This window comes from Miscanthus floridulus, chromosome 10 (genome assembly GCF_019320115.1).
Source record: "Miscanthus floridulus cultivar M001 chromosome 10, ASM1932011v1, whole genome shotgun sequence".
Lineage (NCBI taxonomy): Eukaryota > Viridiplantae > Streptophyta > Magnoliopsida > Poales > Poaceae > Miscanthus > Miscanthus floridulus.
Window position 1 is genome coordinate 38,790,550 of NC_089589.1, and position 21,539 is coordinate 38,812,088.

A 21,539-nucleotide genomic window follows, 5' to 3' on the forward strand; every position below is an offset into this window, starting at 1 on the left:
ACTTTTTCACAAAACAGAATAGATGATTAAAATCTACCAAATTAAAAGTCAAGTGTTTTCTAATTACTGTATGAATTTTAGGATTCATCTTTTTTCTTGCACGTCTAGTGTGTGAAACCTCTAATTAATTAGTAACAGTAAAGTTGTAGTAAGATGATAATTTATGGTTACTTTAGATTATATTTCATAATAGCAAAGGTGTATATTTGATAGTAAAGGTGGGAAATTCGAATAATTGCAAAGACCGACCTTTTTCCCATATAAATATCAATAGATCCCGTAACTATTATTTTCGCTGCAATTTCAACTGAGAGGAAAGAATGGCTTGAATGCAATGAACGGTGTTTTGCAATCTGGACCTGAATTGTTTCTTACGTTTGCCTTAGTTCAAAATTGTCGTCTCACGTCTCAGTCTGGTGGTCCTCTGTTCATGTTGGAAAGTTCATTTTACTTTTCTGAATCCGATGATTTTTCTTCTTGGACTGTAAGCCTGATCTCATACTCTCTCATCTCAAAACAATTTACGTTACCTCCCTTCTGGGTTAGGAATTGTTTTCGATGTGGTTTCATCATTCTTTTATATGGTTATAAAAAAACCCAATGAATACTTGATAAGATTTTTAAACCAAAAAAATATATCTGAACTTGTTAAAATTCCAAAAATAAATCCTATAAATAGACTGGAGACATGGGAAACTCAAATAATATATTTAGCGCTCGTGGAAATATCTCTAAAAAACTTTAATTTTTTTTTATTTAGCTCTTGGAAAATGAGAGAGAGAAAAATAAAAACAGCAAAAATTAGATTTACCTTTTTTATATAGATTTGGTCAAACTAAGTCTTTTGATTTATCCAAAAACGAGAATTGCGATGGAAGTAATAGTCCTGCTCTTTTCGTCGATCAATTCTTCCGTCTGCAGTCTGCACCGGCATGGCGGCGCCAATTACCTACCTGTTCGGCATGGCGGAACGTGGAATAGAGGTCCACCATCGTCCTGCGTATCACCAACGGCGACGGATGGAACATGCAAGATGGTCTAACTAGAGATGGCAATGCACACAAATCTGTTGGGTTTTGTCAATCCAAACTCATGTCTATGAATATAAAATCTGCCCGCTAAAGAACTCATGATCCATCGTGAGTTGAATTTTGTGTCCAAACTCATGCCCTTTTAACTAGTCACCGGTGCCCGCAACAGACACGCACCTAGGGATGTAAATGATACAAATACTTTCTGACCAACGAAAGAGAATCTTCTCTCGAAAACCCAAACAAATGTCCAAATCTAGTCTTATGCCCCCTCATTTCTCTTCCCGTATTTTTCGTTACACCCCCTCATTTATCTAGTCTTATGCAATCCTAATGCTTTCTTCCGCACAACCCACCTCCTCATTCATCTGGTCTTATGCGATCCTAATGCTTTCTCCCCTAGTCTCCTTCTCCGGCTCCGCCCTCCCTAATTCCCACTTCACAACACAAGATGAGGTAAAAAGATACCCTAAAATAAAACTATGTTAGGCCTTGAACACAAGACTTCATCATGGAACTAGATGACACTTCCGATGACACTTCCATACCACTACGTCAAGCCAACAGTTTTGAGTTCTAATGTAAATCTTTTTCTAGATAACATTTGGCCTATGTTTGGATCGGCCTTTTCAGCATATCATCTATACAAATTGTTATATGAGTGCCAATCAGATACATCAACAATTAAGGGGAATTCTACCTATCTCTGGCTAATTAATAAATAACTTAACATTAATGTGGTATGAGCAATTTCTTTGAAGGACATGTACTGGTGGGTTCTTGAGGTGGTGACCCAGCAGTTGCAAGTACGTCACACGGTAACATGTCTTCAAGATTGTGCATCAATGATGTCAACAATCCTTGCAAGTCGACGGCAATAGAAAATTAAGGGTTTTAATTAGTGCGTTAGGAACTGCTTGCATCCACTTAGCAACAACTACAAATCGTCTCGAAAGGACGCTTCTCGACTCGAGTGGCTTTTTATGATGTTCCCACGTATCTTGGTAACGGCTAAATTTTGTATGAATTTTTAATGTGAGTTCTTTATGGATCTTGATACTCGTTTTTTTCTCTTGTCGTAACGCGCGGACATATTTTGCTAGCCTAATATTAAAGAGACAAAATTCATCTCTATCTATTTTTTTTCGTCCAACTCCCCCTAACTGCTTGGACTTCTGTCCTTTTTTACTTTCCAAACTGCACTCACACCCTTCGTGTCTCATATGTGATTCGGACTTTTGACCCCTACTCATACGAGGTAGGACAACTCATTTCTAGTGATGATAAATACAGAGTCCGATGTCAATACGTAATGGGTCACGCCCTACGTATCTACTCGGACTCATTACCCACGCCATACAAGTTAGGATAAGATCACGCCCTACATATCTACTCAGACTCATGACCCGCACTATACGAGTTAGGATAACTCGCGTTTAGGATGATACAAAATCTGATTTCAAAGTATTGTGTTGCGTTGCAACGCACAGGTACATTTGCTAGTATTATATACAAATTCAAATATTTATATTCGATGCCAAAAACGAATATAAGATGGTTAATATCTGTAACACCCTAAAATTTGCTTATCTTGAAATATAGCTAAAATGATTTAATTTTGTATTTTTATGCTCACGAAAACATGAGGAAATAATAAATTTTCATTAGATTAAAATTTATCTTAAGGTAGAAACGTGTTTGTTGCATTTATGCCGGTCGCACCTTGTGTTTCTATATGCAAAATGTGATTTTTTTAAAAAAAATACGTTTAGGAGACGAATATCTATCTCTAGAAATTTTCCAGCTTCTTTCTGAAATTTAATTCCTACCTCCTTCACCTTAATCTTTATGTTCCAAGTTCCCAACAATCTTTTCATGAGCTCCAAATACTTTATTTGGGTTCATCGTGTTCCAAAGTGTCTCTAGAAATTTTCCCCAAATTTTCGGAAGTCCCGGGGTATTTTTGGTGGCTTAAATATCAATTCTAGATTTTTTTAGAATTATTTTATTCGCGAAATTAATTAATTCCAAAAATAAATAATATATCTCATTTTCCAACCAACTCTCAAAGCCCATGTACAATAATCCTAATAAATCTCAAAGGCCCATGCATTTATTTACTAATGGGCTTTAATGATTATTTAGGTTTATTAGTAAATGTGGAGGGTGCAACATTAATTAGTACCATATTGCTAGTTGATGTAGATGTGGAAAGTTTTTCTCCCTATAAATATGTACCAACCCATTGAATAAAGCACACCAAAACTACCGTAACGGGAGCCCCTAGTTTGGAAAATCTCTTGTGTAGTAAATTAGATTTTTCTCCTCCTTCTCCCGCCGTCGCCGTCGCCGCTGCGCTGTCCGACGTCGTAGACCCGCTGTCGACCGCAAGAAGGTCCTAGGTGAGTTCGTCGTCTTCTCCTCTTATTCCCTGTGCTCTCGACTCGTCAAACCATGGCCTCCGGGGCCCAAACCAAGCGCTCCGGGGAGCTTCTCGCCATTGGTAATGGAACTCCGTCGCGTCGGTTTTCTTCTCTGGACGGTGGCTCTCTCTCTCCCTCCTTTCTAATTTGGGCCGTCCAGATTTAATCAATAGTCCAAGATCGTCCGTACCCCATCGTCGGGTTTATTTGCAAAAGAGCCCCTGCAGTTTCGTGTAATATACCCTGCAGTCCATGGCGCACTTACAGAATACGTTTTTCTATTTCGAAAGCGTAGTTTCTTTCTAGTAGATTCAGAATATGTTTTCTCTTTCAAAAAGCGTAAAATCCCTCTGTTAGATTTAGAATACGTTTTCTTCTTTTAAAAACGTAGTTTCTTCGGTTAGATCCAAAATACGCTTTCATCTATTTACAGTTTTGTCACTAGTCTTATTTAGGCCATAAAATCTTCGTTTTAACTCTGTTTTGATCCATTCAAGTTGCGTTAGATTCATAATTGAGTAATCTACATGTTCACCCTACTGTTAAATATATTTTTAACTTTTAAAATTTGAGGTTAAAATTTAATCTATTATTTTATTAAAGGAAATCTTATTTAGTTCATAACTTTTCCGTTATAGCTTCGATTAGCGTGCTTTTTCGCGTTTGTGTGTTTGTAATAACGTGCGGAACATCTTTAGAACCTTTTTACTTGCTGGTTTATATGTTTGATGTACTGTTCTAATTTAGTTCTATTGTTTGCTTCATGTATGATTGTATGGATGCTTGTGTGGTGCTTTATGATCATGTCCAATCGGTAAGCTTTGCGTTGGTGATATAAAAGAAGTTGGTGATCCAAAAGAAGTCATTTGGAGGTTACAATTCAATAGAAGAATTTGAGTTTAAGACAAGTATAGCATGGGATCTTTCTTGTTGTCCTATTCACCTTAATATCATTTTAATCATATGCATGTGTCTACCTCGACAACCGTAGTAATTTTTCTAGCTATTTGATATCCTGGATTCCTTGATTCCTATGGGTTATTGCATTGGGTAGTATGATGCTAGTGCTCAACTAAAACCATGATCTTGTAACTTGATTAATGAATTATGCAATAAATATTAAAAGATGTTTTTTAGCAACATGGAACAAGGGGGCTAGAGCATTAGGTTATTTTATGGTGCTCTAGATTTTTCTCCATAAGGACTTATCTATAAGCGAATATCCGGGACTTACAGTACAGCTGTGAGGGCTACATGGCTCTGGCTTTAGCTCAGTATGAGGACATTTTCTAGCTTGTTAGTGGTTACCTTTATGGCGCAAGAGGGGCTCCGGCAGGTATGATCTCGGCCTGCCAAGAGGGTGCACTTTGGTTTCTTGGTATTTTATTAGTCACTCCTTGGAGGGGGTTCATGCTTATTGATGGGGAAATCTTAGCGGCCCGAACTTGTTAGACGAACCTTTCAAAGACTTCATAGTGAACCCTGCCGATCTTCCTTGGTAGTAGGTCAAGAGGTTGGCCGCCTCGGGCGAAAGGGTAAATCACGACTCAGTAAAAGTGTACAACCTCTGTAGAGTGTAAAACTGGTATATCAGCCGTGCTCACGGTCACAAGCGGCCTTGGACCCTTATGGAATAGATGATGAACACTGATGATACTGATGATGAAGATGTTCACTAATGATTACTATTTATGCTATTCATTATTCATGTTTACCTGATCATGTGTTTATATGGGTTTGTGAATAAACTTGTTGCCACCTAATTGCTAAAAGATGACTTATTAAAAGCTAATTGCAGTTAAATCAGTGTTAGCCTTTTGAGCCTCATGAACCCCATATTATATTTGTTGAATACGACATGTACTTACGCTTGCTTTACTTTTTAAATCTTTGAAAAAATTCCGGATGGGTACCAGATTGTTAGAGTTTGGAGAAATTAGGCTTGTGATCAACCAGTCAGTTGTACCTGTAGAATTAGAGTCTTCACCCGAAGATCGGAGTTATCTTTCTATTGTTTGTTGTCTAAGGTTATATCATTTATACTAAGTATGTTATATATTAAGCATTGTCTATTGATATAACCTTTATTTGTAGCTATATGTGAGATTTGATTTGCTGGGCTTATATATGGTGTGTATCTGGTTTTGTCCTTAAAACCGGGTGCTACAATATCCATCTGATATCTAATATCTAATATTTAACTCAGATAAATCCAAATAAAAATCTTGAACAACATCCCAAGCAAAGTAGTGATCAATTCTCTATTTTAATTCCACTCTCAGTAAAGGCTAAGCAGCAAGGCTATATATATATATATATATATATATATATATATATATATATATATATATATATATATATATATATATATATATATATATATATATATATATATATATATATGAAATTATTTTCTACTCCCAAGGACTAGATTTAGAGCGTATATGGCCTAACAAAATGTATATAGATAAAATATATCATCATACTAGACCATCTATGATACTATATATGTATGTATACTTAAAGTATATGATTATACTTATTTTATATCCTATTATCATAATATTATATAATATATTAAAATATATGTGCTCTTTTAAAAAAAATTACCTAGTAAAGATACAGAGTATCTTAATATTAGTACGTCAGCATACTCCAATTGATAAATAAGTATATACACATACACAACGTGATTTATGACCCCGTTCACTGGTCTAAAACTGGCTAAAAAATACTGTTCCGACTGAATTATTGTGAGAGAAAAACACTATTCCGACTAAAAAAACAAGCCAAATTTAACACAAGCAAACAGGGCCTATAAAACTACTCCCGAGCAAAGTAGTGATCAATTCTCTATTTTAATACCACTCTCAATAAAGGCTAAGCAGCAAGGCTCATGCGTCAGCACATAACTGGTTGCTGCGTTGCTTCTACCTATATATAGATATAGATAGGCATCCCTTAGTCTCCTTTATAGTGCACCACCTCACTACATTTGTTTCTGTGTAAGCAGTGTGGTAGTAAACTCACAAGCAGCAACGAGTAATGTGCATACACGAGTGGGCCGAAACATTTCGACTGTTCGGCCCATGCACCAAACAAAAGCATGCATAACAGGAGCAGCTCTTCTTTCTTTCTCTTTTTTTTCTGCTATTTTTTGTTGATATGGGATGGACGTAAGCCACTAAATGGACCATTCCACTTAAAAAGTTTAAAGTATTGTTGACTGGTACGAGATGCATGTTCTATTACGATATTACGATAGATCGGGTTTAAAAAAACTCACAAACCCGATGAGTCTAACTTTTTGCTTATTAACAGACCTACGCATAGAGAAATTGGTCCATACCCTTGCCTTAATGGAGTAAAAACCCGTTGGATTTTGGGTTTTAGGTACTCATTGTCATCTCTAGGTCCAATGGGTGGAATTCTTGTTGCTTGGTTTAGGGGGAAAACCGGTAGTCTGGCACAACGGCCTGCGATGTGTTCGACAGAATGCCTGAGGGCATGCATCCAGAAGCAAAAAGATGGTCGACCGTTGCTAGTAGGGCGACGTCCTCCTGGAGCTTCCCATCCATGGTTGTCATCCTCAGGGTTGTTCTGTTCCAAATTATAAGATATTTTAGCTTTTCTAGATATATTGCTTTTGATATGTATTTAGACATACACATATAATATATCTAGGTGCATAGCAAAAGCTATGAATCTATAAAAGCTAAAACGTCTTATAATTTGGCATGGATGAAGTACTACTGTCTTTCTATATTTCAGTCCATGCTTTCTCACGAAAGGAGATGTTTTCTCACGAAGGAGTTGGAAGCTCACCCATACCTCAGCTCAAACTAGCAAGGCCTTTCGGCATTGGCTGAGCAACCGAGTTTCTCCTTGGCCTTGGTGCGCGCTGTCGTCTTCGAGCGTTTTGAGGACGTGTAATCTTTTAATCAGCTTTTCTGAAGGTGTTCATGTAACGTAACGCTGCTTTACTTTAATTAATATATCGAAGTTGCTGTCAAAAAAAATACGGGAGACGACTTCAAGTCTTCTTCGTTTTTTTTAATTTCTTGTTGGAGGCATAGGCTGTTTATAACTATTAGTGGGCCTGCCAAGGACAGTTCTAATCACCTCGCTTCGGACAGCAGCAACGACAGAGTGCGCCGAGTAGTATTGACTGGAATTAAGGATGAAAATGGTCGGAAACTGTCGGAAAATCTCTCGACCGTTTTCTACTTCTATATTTGAATAGAAAACAACAGCGAAAATGGTAAAGCCGAACACAAAAACGAATACGAACTTACGGAATGTCGAGAATTTCGAAAACGAACTAATTCGAGCGGAATTATATCGAATACAATCAGTATACGAAAAATAAATACTAAATATAAGACACCATGTAAGTAACGATGAAAACAGTCGAAAACGGTATTACAATATAGAAAACGGAAGCGGTCGGTTCGGGATATTTTCTACATTTCCGTACCGTTTTCATCCTTACATGTAAGGAAGATATGATTTTTCTAAGGCAACAAGTTCTACAACTTTCTTAAAAAGTATCTCCATTCGATACAATGTAAGGAAGATATGATTTTTCTAAGGCAACAAGCACTTGTACGCGATTAATATACCGCTGAAACTTTGTTTAATTCTTTTGAATATCTTAAAGACCTCAAATGAAAAAACTAAAAACTAAAAAGTTGTAGATCTCGTTGAGAGCTACAATTTTCATATAAAAAACATCTTCATCCGAGATCATACGAAAAAGATACAATTTTTTTAAGGTTCGACTTCTAGTGGGTCAAATTTGGTTTAAACCGAATTTCGAATTCAGGATATTCCGAATTAAAAGTAGAAAAATAGAAAGCGGTCGGAAAAATGTCCAAACCGTTTTCATTCCGATTTCGAATTCGGTGTTCCAAATTTCGAACCGAATTCGAATTTACCTGAAAATACGAATTTGATCGAATTAAATATAGAAAACGATGCGGTTCGGTACGGGATATTTTCGTACCGTTTTCATCCCTAACTGGAATGACCCGTCAGGTTTGGTCAGCTGTCATGTCCATCGCTCGTAGAAACTGACGGGTGGGAAAATTCTCTATGATATTTTATTTATTTAAAATTATAGTGTTTATCTGAATTTTTTGAAAATTATACAGTAAATCTCATCTATCACTAGATATATAAGTGGTAAAAGTTTCGTACACAGAAGAGAATATGAGAGTGCAGAAAATACAACTATGTTTCGGCTTAGTTAATATGTTAAAAATAGATAAAATTGTTATAAAAATGAAAAATGATGTAATCTCATGCATTGATGACTAGCACACTATTTAGGAAACATAAAATATGAATACCATAGTTCAGAAAAAAAAATTAAGTAACATTAAGTTATTTAACACATGCTTTTGCATAAATATAAAAGGGACTTAAGCATTTCTTCCCCTGTTTTAAAGCGGAATTGTGATTTTGTCTTTATTTTCTTAACTTTGTGATTTTATAAGGGAGGCTTTACCTTACTATGTAAAGTCTCTCTAACGATGTTAACTTTTAGACAAAGAGACAACTTTTCTCATGCGTTTTTACCCCTATTTTATTTTGATATTTGTGTTTTTACCCATATTTTCAAATCAACAATTTGACAGTTTTGATATAGAATTATACAATTCAATCAGTGCAAATCTCAACAATTTTTAGAAAAAAAATCGACAACACTTCAGCTAACCATCCATATAAACAGAATTTAATATTGCACTACAAATTAATATCAAATTAATATCACACATATTGCATTAGTTGAACTAATAGCAGTGTCAATCTTTGATACATGAGATGGATATACAAAGAAGCCAATTTTGCAGCAACGAGTCAAGAACAAGCTGTTCTTCTCTACCGGGTAGCAAATCCGATCCTCAAAATGATCGGATCGGACGCACGCCAGGAAACCGAAAGGCCCCCTCTTCCTTTTTTTAGATAATCTCTACAGCCTCTACCACTTGGATTAGCAGCGGGAATGGAACGGCGAACTGAAAGAGTAGGATTAGGCAATACTCAATGTATTACTGTGTATGATCAGCGTTTATATATATATATAGGCATTGTGGGAGGTCAGGCAGGCCCACACGCCATATTACATTCCAATACTCCCCCGTAGTCTGAATTGGGAGCACCGCGAACATTGAAACTGGACCTAAACTCCGTGAACACGGACGTCAGCAAACCTTTGGTGAAGATGTCGGCGTACTGGGATGAAGTGGGAACGTGCAGGACGCGGACTTCACCGAGGGCGACTCGTTCTCTAACGAAGTGCAGGTCGATCTCAATATGCTTGGTTCGCTGATGCTGAACCGGGTTGGTAGAGAGGTAAACGGTGTTGACATTATCGTAGTAGACTACTGTAGCACGACGGAGTGGGTAGCGAAGCTCTATTAGAAGTTGGCGCAACCAGCAGGCTTCGGCAACTCCATTCGCGACTGCTCGATATTCCGCCTCTGCACTGGACCGAGACATTGTAGGATGACGTTTGGATGGCCAAGAGATGAGATTGTCCCCGAGAAACACCGCATAACCCGAGGTGGATTTGCGTGTGTCAGGACAGTCCGCCCAATCTGCATCGGTGTAGACAGTGAGATCAGCTGGAGAGGTCTGGTGGAGATGTGGACCGAGATCCAATGTACCTTGAAGGTACCGGAGAATGCGCTTCAGAGCGCTCAAATGAGGTTCTCGGGGTCATGCATGTACAGACAGACCTGCTGAACAGCATACGCAATGTCTGGTCTGGTGAAGGTAAGGTACTGAAGAGCCCCGGCAAGACTGCGATACTGACTTGGATCAGCGACTGAAACACCATCAGCAGAAAGCTTGGAGTGAGTGTCCACAGGAGTGTTGCTTGGCTTGCAGTGACTCATACCGGCGCGGCCCAGAATGTCCAGCATGTACTGTCTCTGAGAGAGAAATAAACTGTCACCTCTGCGCTGAACACTGACACCCAGAAAATGGTGAAGAGGCCCCATGTCTGTCATGGAGAATTCCTGGCGCAGTGCTGCGATAATCCGATGGAGGAGACGACGCAGTGAGAACAATGTCATCAACATAGAGTAAAAGAAAAGCCATGTCAGCACATTTGCAGTAGATGAACAACGACGTGTCGGACTTGACCTCAACAAACCCGAGTGAGGTAATGTGAGAGGCGAAGCGACTGTGCCAGGCGCGAGGAGCTTGCTTCAACCCATAGAGTGACTTATTCAGGCGACAGACATAATTTGGCTTGGAGGAGTCGACAAACCCAGTCGGCTGTGCGCAGTAGACTGTCTCAGTCAAAGTGCCATGAAGAAATGCATTCTTCACATCAAGTTGGTGAATCGGCCAGGAGCGAGACAGTGCCAAAGTGAGTACCATCCAGATGGTTGCTGGCTTGACAACTAGACTGAAGGTCTCATCATAATCAATGCCCGGACGCTGTGTGAAACAGCGAAGCACCCACCGGGCTTTGTAGCGGTCAAGAGAGCCATCGGACTTGAACTTGTGACGAAAAACCCACTTGCCGGTGATGAGGTTGACGCCAGGAGGGCGAGGCACCAAGGTCCAGGTGTCGTTTGCCTGCAAGGCGTCGAACTCGGCCTGCTTAGCAAGACGCCAGGCCGGATCCGAAAGAGTGGCACGGACGGATGAAGGTACTGGACTGGTAGGCGCAGCCGTCGTGTGGAGATTAAGGTGATCCACGGGTTGCCAAAAACCGTCCTTGCCACGGGTGCGCATGCTGTGCGCATTAGTGACAGGAACGATCGCCTCCGGAGTCATCATGGTTGTGCTGCCGGTGGTCCAGCTAGCGCCGCTGGCAACAACCTAGGATGCTGAGTCCGCAGGGGCAGCAGCACCAGCCGGACCGGTGGAATTAGCGCCACCTGAGGGGGCCACGGTAGTACCTGACATCGTGTCAGGCACCGCACCGCCGGCAGGAGAGGCACCAGGGGTCCCAGGTGCAGCATCCATGCCGCCAGGGAGACGAGTACCTGCAGGCACAACTCTTGGCCACATAGGCGAAGAGGAATCATCAGCATCATCCAAAAACGCAAGTGTGTTTGGGTCCTGGGGGTGGTGGACATCTCGGAGAACGGAAACAAAGTCTTGTCGAATATAACGTGACGGGAGACAATGATCCGATTGGAATGAAGATCGAGACATCGATATCCTTTGTGATCGGATGAGTACCCGAGGAAAACACAGGAGCGAGGTGATAATTTATGTGGAGCTGTGGACGAGAGATTGGGATAGCAGGCACAGCCGAAAACTCGAAGGTGAGTGTAGGAAGGCTGTGTGCCGTAAAGAGCGAAGAAAGGGGTGCGGCCGTCTAGGATTTTGGTGGGGTGACGATTGAGAAGGTAGGTGGCAGTGTGGAGTGAGTCAACCCAATAAACTGGAGGAAGGCTTGCCTGAAACAGAAGGGATCGCACGATGTTGTTCACGGTGCGAAGGGTGTGCTCGGCACGTCCGTTCTGCTGAGAGGTGTATGGGCACGACATTCGGAAGATGACTCCATGAGTGAGGAAAAATGTGCGGGCCGAGGAGTGGTCAAACTCACGGCCGTTGTCGCACTGAACTGCCTTGATGGTGGAGTCGAACTGCGTACGCACATATGAGAAAAAGTTAGAAAGGACACTGAAAGTATCGGACTTGAGACGTAATGGGAACATCCAGGTGTAATGAGCGCAGTCATCAAGTATGACTAAATAATATTTATAGCCCGACACACTAACAACTGGAGAACTCCAAAGATCACAATGTATTAAATCAAAAGGATGTGCAGCGCGAGAGTGTGACACACTAAAAGGTAGGCGCACATGGCGACCTAGCTGACAGGCATGACAAACATGATCAATATGGCGCTTATTACATGAAATAGCATTGGAACTAATAAGCTTGGAAAGAGCCGCATGTCCGAGATGACCAAGGCGACGATGCCAGAGTGAGGTGGATGACGTGGTGGCAGCGAGGGCAGTAGGAGTGCTGGATGGTGCTGGGAAGAACGGGTAGAGGTCACCCGTGCTATTGCACCTGGCGATCACGCTCCGTGTCTGAAGGTCCTTCACAGAGAGGCCAAACAGGTCAAACTCAATGGAACAATTATTATCAGTGGTGAAATGACGTACGGAAATCAAATTCTTAATAATGTTTGGTGACACTAAAACATTAGAAAGAACAAGAGGACGTCGTGTGGTGGAGAATGAGTGTGACCCAATAGATGTAATGGGAAGCGAAGCTCCGTTACCAACAATGATAGATGAAGGACTAGATGACGAAGGATGGTGAAAGGTAGAAAGAATACCAGCGTTGTTGACCATATGGGCACCGGCGCCAGAGTCAATGTACCACTCGGCCGATGAAGGGGGCGTCAGCGTCATGGTGTTGAAGTTGTTGACGAGGGCGGATGGATCCCAGGACGCGCCCTGCATGGGCGTCCACTGCTGCTGCTGCTGTGGCGGCGATGGTCCTTCGTAGCCGAACCCTGGAGGAGGTCCAAGGGTGTACGGCTGCTGCACATACGGCTACTGTATGTACTGCTATTGCGGCTGAGGAACAGTAGTGAAGGCAGCCGGCGAAGGTCGAAACGGCATCCCTGGACCGCCCGACAAACACGGCTAGAGCTGCACAGTGCCCATCCATGGGTTGTAGAACGGTGTCGGGAAGCGAGAGCCGCCTCCAGTGTTGGAGACCTGCTGCTGCTGGTTGCGGCCGTGGCCACCGCGGCAACGGCCAGTGCGCTGTGAGCCGCCCTGGCCAGCGTGCCCGCCCTGGCTGCCCTGGCCATGGCCGGCATGGCCGCCCTGGCCCTGGCCTGCGTAGGAGCGCCCAGCAGGAGGGTGCGGGGCAGTGACGAGCGCGGTTGTCGCAGAGGATGCCGGCGGGTCCGATGCCCCGGCGGCTTCGCTTGCAGCAACGTCGTCGATGTCGATCTCCTCGAGCAGGAGGAGTGTGCGAGCCTTCTCGAAAGTGGGAAAGGGTTGCCGCATCTTGAGGTTGGAGACCATGGGCCGGAACTTGCCATTGAGCCCGCGAAGGAGAGTGAGGACCAAGGTCCGATCCCCGATCGGATCGCCGAAGTCGCTGAGGGTTGCCGCCATCGTTTCAAGATGGCGGTAGAGGTCGGTGATGGAGGCCGACCCTTGTTTCAATGTGCGGAATTCCGCCGAGAGTAGTAGGGCGCGCGATTCGCGCTGGCCGAGGAACTCGTTCTCGAGGTAGGTCCATGCGCCGCGTGCGTTCGGCTTGCGGTTCATCGTCGACTGCTGGAGATCGGTGTGGATGGTGCAGTAGATCCAAGTGAGCATGGTGCAGTTCATCTGCACCCACGCCGGTCGATCGGTGTTGACGACGTCGGAGAGGACGTGGTCCGTTAGGGCATACTTGCTGAGGACAACGAGGAACATGGACCGCCACCGGTTATAGTTGTCAGCGGCGCGATCCAAGACCAGGGGCACGAGGACCTTGATGTTGAGGACGGAGATGGCGGCGGCGTGGACGTTGGCGTACTTGGCCTCGTACGCGTCGAGGGCCGCAACACGATCGGCCTCTGCCCTACGGGCGCGCTCCTCGCGTTCTTCGCGAGCCTGGCGTTCGGCGTCAGTTTCCGCCATAGGAGAGGGCGAGCAGGACGATGCGGTCTCAGGTATGTGGGCGGTGGATCGCGACTTCGCGAGTCAGCGGATCGCGTCGCGTCGGGTAGCGCGGGGGGATCAGGTCGTGCTCTGTGACGGCGCGCGCGATGGGAGGGGCCGGCGAGCGGGACGGGCTCTGCGACGGCGGCCGGCGAACGTGGGTTCAGCGGCGGCGTGATTAGGGTTTGCGGAAGCAAGGAAGGAATCGTCTCATGATACCATGAAAGAGTAGGATTAGGGAATACTCAATGTATTACTGTGTATGATCAGCGTTTACATATATAGGCATTGTGGGAGGCCAGGCAGGCCCACACGCCATATTACATTCCAACACAGACGATTGCCGCCCATCCCCGTTGGCGATCAAGAACAGCAGTTAGCGTTGCGTACCAATCTGTTCTCATTGCACTAACCGCAGCGGACGACGCGGCCCTCATCCTCGACGAACACCTTGCGGCCGCCGCCACAGCCGTTGCTCGGGACGAACCGGACGCTGCCGCAGGCGTCGCAGTAAAATCACTATTGCACCTGTGGTAGGGTTAGAACACCAAATTCCCATATAAAAATGGCTGAAATATTAAAATATTATTTTTTTCGATAATTAAATACAGTAACTTGATCTCACATAATATAAAAATAAGTAATTAAATATAATATGTTTTTATGCTTTAAATAACTCGGCTCCCTGTGTCAACAGTCCGGCGCGTCCGGTTGCGCGGTCTTCTTATCCAGGCGACGGCGGCCACCGCGAGTGGAGACAACGGTGCTCTCGAGTCTCGTCCAATGTGGTGAGGCGAAGCGTCCTGAATATCCTTTCTGACGGCCGCCTCGTTCTTCCCACCGTGTTCTTTGGCTCCGCTCATTCGTCCGATTATCCCCGCACGCCCAGGCAGCACACGCGCCTGCCGCCTGTTCGACGGAAAGCCCAAGGAGCAAGGACGGCAAGGTCGAGGGAATGGCTGCGGACCCCCTCGACGGAGAGCCCAAGGACGGAGGATCGTGTCAGAGCATAGGTTCTGGCGGATATAAGGCATGGGTACTTGCGTAGTTGCGTCCTCGACCGCTGCTAGCTGGCCTGGGGCTTCTGGAAGTGGAAGTTCTCGCCTGCCTGTCCTGCCTTCGCATCACCAACGTCGACGGATGAGAGAGCGCCAAGGAGTTCATCTACTTGTCAACCATCCGTGAAGGTATCAAACGCACAGGTATAGTGGCTGTATTCACTTATTTGGATCACTTCGCGAAATCTATCTTCCCTCATCGTGTAGTTTGCAAATGGGCAATCCCGTTTCGCCGAATTTCAAGTCGTGTGGTGTGGTGTGGGACCAACTTTTGGTTCCATTGACGCTAATAATGGTTTGACGCGAAAGGGCCTGCTGAGATGGTTAGATGGCTGAGATGATCTAGTTCGAATCACCTCATCTGTCCCACGCCGAAACATAGATCTAAGGTCTGCTCCCGGTCGTGGCTCTCATATGGGCTACGATACCACTGTGTATGGGTAGGGCAGGGTTTGGAAGTTTAGTCGTCCTGCATTGTGTGAGAAGGAATTCGTCTTAATGCAATGTCTAGGGCTGTCTTGCCCCGCAGCTCAAGTCTTTATGGTTTGAATTTTGGTTGGCAACGAATTTTCATGATGGCTTCCTTTCCACTTCCTTGATTGCAGTAGGCTCCAAGAGTAGTTGCATGTGTCCTTCATGCCAATAATCCAGAGAAAATATGTGCCGTGCAAGGATAGTTGACCCCGAAGCGCTGAACTGGAGCGACCAAAAGCACTACCGGGGTCATCTCTCTGCCATCCAGGCATCCAGCTAAGCTGCACCTCCTAGGCTCCTACTGTCTGCAACTCTGCATCCTGAACCACCGAAGCCAGTGCTGTATCAGGGGAATGGAATAGGATCAGGCAGCTGATTGGAGCTTCGATTCTACGTACGTGCTCTGATTCCTTCTGCCAATATATCTTCGTACTGTCTTCCTTGATTAAATTTCTAGCTAACGATGTTGAATTGTTTTTCAGGTTTCTTAGTGAGTGCCACAAATTAGAGTACCTGGTCAAGCACTAGTGTCATATGTGATACATCATAACAAGCACTAGTGTCGTGTCACATATGTGATACATCTGTTGCTCTTGCTCTGCTCTGACCATCGGCAGAGGTATTTGTACACAACTTATTTCTCTGTCGCTGCATCAATGTGTATCCTTTCATATGTGGCTCATAACCATGTGGCATGGAATTGCTTAATCTAGAACTTCTGTACAGAGAGCAAGGACCAACATCCATTCCAAACTTTTTTTTTGTTTTCCCATGTAAGATAAAATGCCATAGGACCATTTTTTCCCAGTGAGTTCCTATATACTATCCAGATAGCTAACCTTAGTTCCTAATTTCAGACCTTTTACATCTGTTTTGTCATTCAAGAGCTGAAATAATATTGCTTGTATTAGCACATCAACCATATTAGTTTGAGGTGGCAAAACTCGTATAACCATTCATTTTGCAACTTCATCCACAGGGGTTTGGCGTGGGAGCCTTCCAAATATGGCTGGAATTGAGGGTGCTTTAGCATCTGGACTGTTGACGGTTGCAGGAAACAAGCTAGGTTCACTGATATCCAGTGAGTTTGCTTCCATAACTGGTTTAAAAAAGGATCTCTCCGAGCTCCAGGATATACATACAAAGATTATGAGCTGGCTGTCTGTGGTTCGTGGCAGAACAATAGACCATGAAGCATCTGGTCGAGGGGTGATGAAATTGAGGAGTCTTGCTAATGAGATTTATGATTTACTTGATGATGTCTACATCGAAGATGAGAAACACAAGGTAAATAGCGACCATGATAAGCCTGTTATAACTGACAACTTTTCTGCAAAACCGGAGTTGCTTCTGTTCCGACACAAGGTGGCCCATAAGATCGATGAAATCAAGGTGACATTTGATACAATTGTGATGGAAAATACACTACATAATTTACAAGTGGATCAACCAGTTCAAAGCAGAAACAAGGAAACATCAGATCAGTCTTTGTTGAGTTATGTTGAAGATTTAAAAATACCATCAAGGGATCATGTGAAGGCCAATATCATATCTAAGCTTGTACAACCTAACAAAGGAGAATGTAATCATATAGTTTCTATTGTTGGGCTTGGTGGTTCTGGCAAGACCACTTTAGCCCAACATATCTGCCATGATGACAAGATAAAGGAGCACTTCACAAATACAATATTCTGGGTCCATGTATCGCAAGAATTTTGCGAGGATAAACTCATTGTGAAGCTATTTGAAGCTGTCGTTGAGCAAAACTCTGGTGTCCATGCACAAGATCAAATGCTCCATGCAATTTCAAACAAATTGAGCGGAAAGAAGTTTCTTCTTGTCTTGGATGATGCTTGGCACGAGGATAGGCAAGAATGGGAAAATTTCATGGTTCTCCTAAATAATGGTGCCTATGGAAGCAAGATTCTTCTAACTACTCGCAACCAAAGTGTTGCGGAAGCTGTGGAATCAGAGGATGTATTCAAATTGCCATTCTTCTTAGAGGATGAGAGCTGGAGCTTCTTTCTAAACAGTTGTGGTTGGGTGGAACAAGATTTGGATTCTTCTTATATTCAAGTTGGAAAAAATATCGTGAAGAAATGTGGTGGGGTGCCACTAGCAATAAAAACTCTTGGATCTGTTCTCTATGAAAACAGAACAATAAATACTTGGAGAGCCATAAGAGAGAATAATCTATGGGAAGAAGAGAATATAGAAGGCAGAGTGTTTGCATCCTTGACACTGAGCTATATTTACTTGAAAGATCATCTAAAGGAGTGCTTCACATTTTGCTCCATATTCCCCAAAGGCTACAAAATCAATAAAGGCTACTTGATTCAACAATGGATTGCCCATGGATTCATCAAGCTGAAGAATGAAGAGCTGGCACATGATATTGGAAATGAATACTTTGATGCTCTTATGAAAGCTGGATTTCTTCAAAGTCCAGTTGAAACTTGGCCTGAAAAAAGTGTAGAATGCGAGATGCATGACCTGATTCATGATCTTACTCGTTATATTTTACAGTATGAAGTGATGGCATCTCTACCAAAGAACATGACTACACATAACTGGTCACAAAAATGCAGATATTTGTCGTTGATGTCTTGCAGTGAGAAGGTTGAGGGGGGCCTATTTGACAAAGTCCGTGCTGTATATGTCTCTGGAGGTAACCCGTCATTTGATAACCATGAGATTTGCTATATCCGCAGTGTTGTTCTAGACTATGCAGTTGATACTCTATTTCCACAATTCATACTGAAGTTAGAACATCTTGGATATCTTGAAATCCATCAGCTTACATGCACAGAACTTCCAGAGGCTATATCAGGCTGTTGGAACTTGCAGTCACTCCATTTTATTAGTTGCAAAGGTTTTGTGGTGTTACCTAAATCTATTGGCAAGCTTAAGAAGTTAAGAACTCTAGAGCTGAATGATATTACAGATCTTGAGAGTTTACCTGAGTCCATTGGTGATTGTCAAGATCTTCAGTTCTTACAACTAAATTACTGTGGAAAGCTTAGAGACATACCGAGCTCCATGGGTAGACTGGGGAACCTAAGGGTGCTTCATATACTCAGATGTTCATCTTTGCAACTTCCTTCAGAATTCAATGGTGAGTTAAGCAACTTACAGACAGTCAACTTACATGGTTGTTGGGGTCTCCAAGACCTACCAAGCACATTTGCCTGCCCGATGCTTCGTACTCTCCACCTTTCTGAAACCAAAGTTACTGTGCTTCCCCAATGGGTTACATCGATTGGTACTCTAGAGCATATAGACCTTCATAATTGCAAGGAGTTGGTGGAGTTGCCTAAAGGTATAGCTAACTTGAAAAATCTTGAGGTTTTGAATCTAGTGGGTTGCAGCAAACTACAATGCATGCCATCGGGATTTGGCCAGCTGACTCTCTTAAGACATCTGGCCCTGTTTGCTGTTGGGTGTGGTAGAGATGATGCAAGAATCTCAGAGCTTGAAAATCTTGATATGATAAGTGGACGTATGGAAATCACCAACCTTAAATACCTGAAGGGTCCAAGTGAGGCAGAAAAGGCCATGTTGAAGCGGAAGAATATATGGAGTTTGGAGTTGACCTGGTCTTCAAGTCAAACCGAAGAAGAGATAGTATCAGATGTGGAACAAGATCAGGGTGTGCTTAATGCTCTTGAACCACCATCACCAATTGAGAACTTGAAAATCTGTAGGTCTTCAAGTCAAACCGAAGAAGAGATAGTATCAGATGTGGAACAAGATCAGGGTGTGCTTAATGCTCTCGAACCACCATCACAAATTGAGAACTTGAAAATCTGTGGTTACAGAGGCTCCATTTTGCCATGTTGGATGACAAAGCTAAATGATTCTTCTTTCTGTGCTGGTATAGTGTTCAAGCAGGCCAGTTTATGTCAGTTCCTTTCTCTAACAAAAATGACACTAGAAGAATTTCCTAACTTGAAGTATATACGAGGACTTCAGGAGTTTCGTTCGCTAAAGTCCCTCTCTCTGGTCAAAATGGCTAACTTAGAGGAGCTGTGGACTACGACAAGCAGTTCTGGAATTCAGGGGGAAGAATCAGAAGCACAATACTGTTTTCCTGTCCTGTCTGAAGTTCGCATTACAGGCAGCCCAAAATTGAATGTGAAGCCCTACTTCCCACCATCGTTAGTGTCATTGTCTTTTGAAGAAAGCAACGAGCAGCTTCTATCCCTAGGTAGCTTCTCCCTTCCACTTCCTCCACCTGCTGATGAGTCTTCGTCATCCTGCAATCAGCAGTCTGCAGCGCGTTGTCTCAGGGAACTACGACTAAGAAAAATGATGGGATCATCATCTAACTGGGAATTCCTGCAGAGCCAAACTGAACTGGAAACCTTGCATATTGACTGCTGCGATGATCTGAAAGAATTACCTGATAACATTCGAAACCTCACCTCCCTGAGGGCGTTGTGCGTAACAGGGTGCCAGAACCTTACAATGCTTCCCGAGTGGCTAGGCGAACTGCGTTCTTTGCAATTCCTGTTTGTCTTCATGACACCGATGATTGACAGCCTCCCACAATCAACAAAGCACCTTACGTCCCTTACCTCGTTGCAAATTTGTCGTTGGGACGAGATGAAGGAGCTGCCTGACGTGATTCAGCATCTCACCTCCCTTGAATTGCTCAACTTGGTACTATGTGATGCTCTGACTGAGCTGCCGGAGTGGATTGGACAGCTCTCGGCACTTCGTACTCTGCAGATCCAGTATTGCCCTGGCCTTGAATGCCTGCCCCAGTCCTTACAACGGCTTACTGCTCTCCGCGAATTGCACATCGGTGGCTGCCCTGGTTTGGTTAGTCGTTACAAGCAAGGAGTGGGCCCGGACTGGCAACTGATCTCTCACATTCCTAATATTCGCATATATTAGGAGGCTGAAAGTCGACACGCGAACGTTGCAGCATCCATTCCAACCATTGGTACGTTCTACCCACTACTGATTCCGATTTGCAGCTTTGTTGTTTTTGAGTTGTTTTTGTGTTTTGTGCTGATTGATTTTGTGTCACTCTTTGTTTCTTGCGCTATTTCCAGAGCGTGTTACTTCTCGGTCTTCCCTGATGGCAGGCAGTAGAGCAAAGTCGCACATGTCCTCTGTAATTGTGTTATTTATATAACTGTGATCTTCAGCCTGATGGAATCCAATTCGTGTCTGCTGCAACCTGACTCAATACGTGTGCTCGTACAGGCTTCAGTTTCGAGGACTAAGAAGGATGCAGTGTCCAGTCAGCTGGACTGTTCAGAAACCTTTTTTTTTGGCAAGGATTGCTACATGTATGGGCAATCTTATATCCGTTCCATTTGATGAATGGATCTTATTAAAACTCATGATAGGCTTACTCTGGTAACTAGACCTATGGTTAGAAAAGGACATGTTTTTAAGTAATTGTTCAGCCTGTACACTTGTTTTTTTTTTTTTTGTGTGTGTATATATGCACAAATGATGAGCATACTCTTGCGCTTTATGTAAGTGGTGGTGAAAATACCATGGTTCTACAAAGTACTTTTGTTCAGCCTTGAGGTCAGGGGTGGAAATTGGATGTCTGAAAATCTGAATTATCTGAATCTGTATAGAACTATACAATAAAACTTATAATATTGATGTATCTGTATTCGTTTCCAATAAAAATATAAAATGGATGTATTCAAATATGTTTTTCATTATTTTCTCTATCCAATTCTCCATCATATTCGGAAAAATGGTTGCATATCCATATTCGTGAAGATTACAGTATTAGGTGAAATTATTTAAAAGTTAATCTTGCGGCCATTGACTAATTGAATTTATTTTACAATAATACTAATATGCATCAATTGAAAATATTTTAAAGTAATGACTAATAATATTAATTTTAATATCACCAAACTATAATACTGA

At 43.0% G+C, this 21,539-nt stretch overlaps 2 protein-coding genes across 3 annotated transcripts; one reads left to right on the forward strand and one right to left on the reverse strand.

Annotated features, from left to right (window-relative positions):
- Positions 1-13,086: 13,086 nt before the first annotated feature.
- LOC136488439 (uncharacterized) lies at positions 13,087-14,082 on the reverse strand. The gene has a single exon (XM_066485371.1). It carries the CDS (start codon positions 14,080-14,082, stop codon positions 13,087-13,089), a length of 996 nt encoding a protein of 331 aa, XP_066341468.1.
- An 885-nt stretch (positions 14,083-14,967) lies between these two features.
- LOC136490051 (disease resistance protein RGA2-like) lies at positions 14,968-21,068 on the forward strand. Of its 2 annotated transcripts, none has more exons than XM_066486547.1 (5): positions 14,968-15,305; positions 15,767-16,029; positions 16,118-16,254; positions 16,615-20,583; positions 20,696-21,068. In XM_066486547.1, exon 4 carries the CDS (start codon positions 16,641-16,643, stop codon positions 20,532-20,534), a length of 3,894 nt encoding a protein of 1,297 aa, XP_066342644.1. In that variant the 5' UTR covers positions 14,968-15,305; positions 15,767-16,029; positions 16,118-16,254; positions 16,615-16,640; the 3' UTR covers positions 20,535-20,583; positions 20,696-21,068. The 2 variants fall into 2 exon arrangements, with proteins under 2 accessions (XP_066342644.1, XP_066342645.1); XM_066486548.1 differs by having other exon boundaries at positions 15,770-16,029.
- The last annotated feature ends 471 nt before the right edge of the window (positions 21,069-21,539 follow it).

What these genes read in the sequence shown, in the direction of transcription:
- LOC136488439 (XM_066485371.1), bottom strand. Translation starts at nt 14,082, where the DNA reads ATGGCGGAAACTGACGCCGAACGCCAGGCTCGCGAAGAACGCGAGGAG.
- LOC136490051 (XM_066486547.1), top strand. Translation starts at nt 16,641, where the DNA reads ATGGCTGGAATTGAGGGTGCTTTAGCATCTGGACTGTTGACGGTTGCA.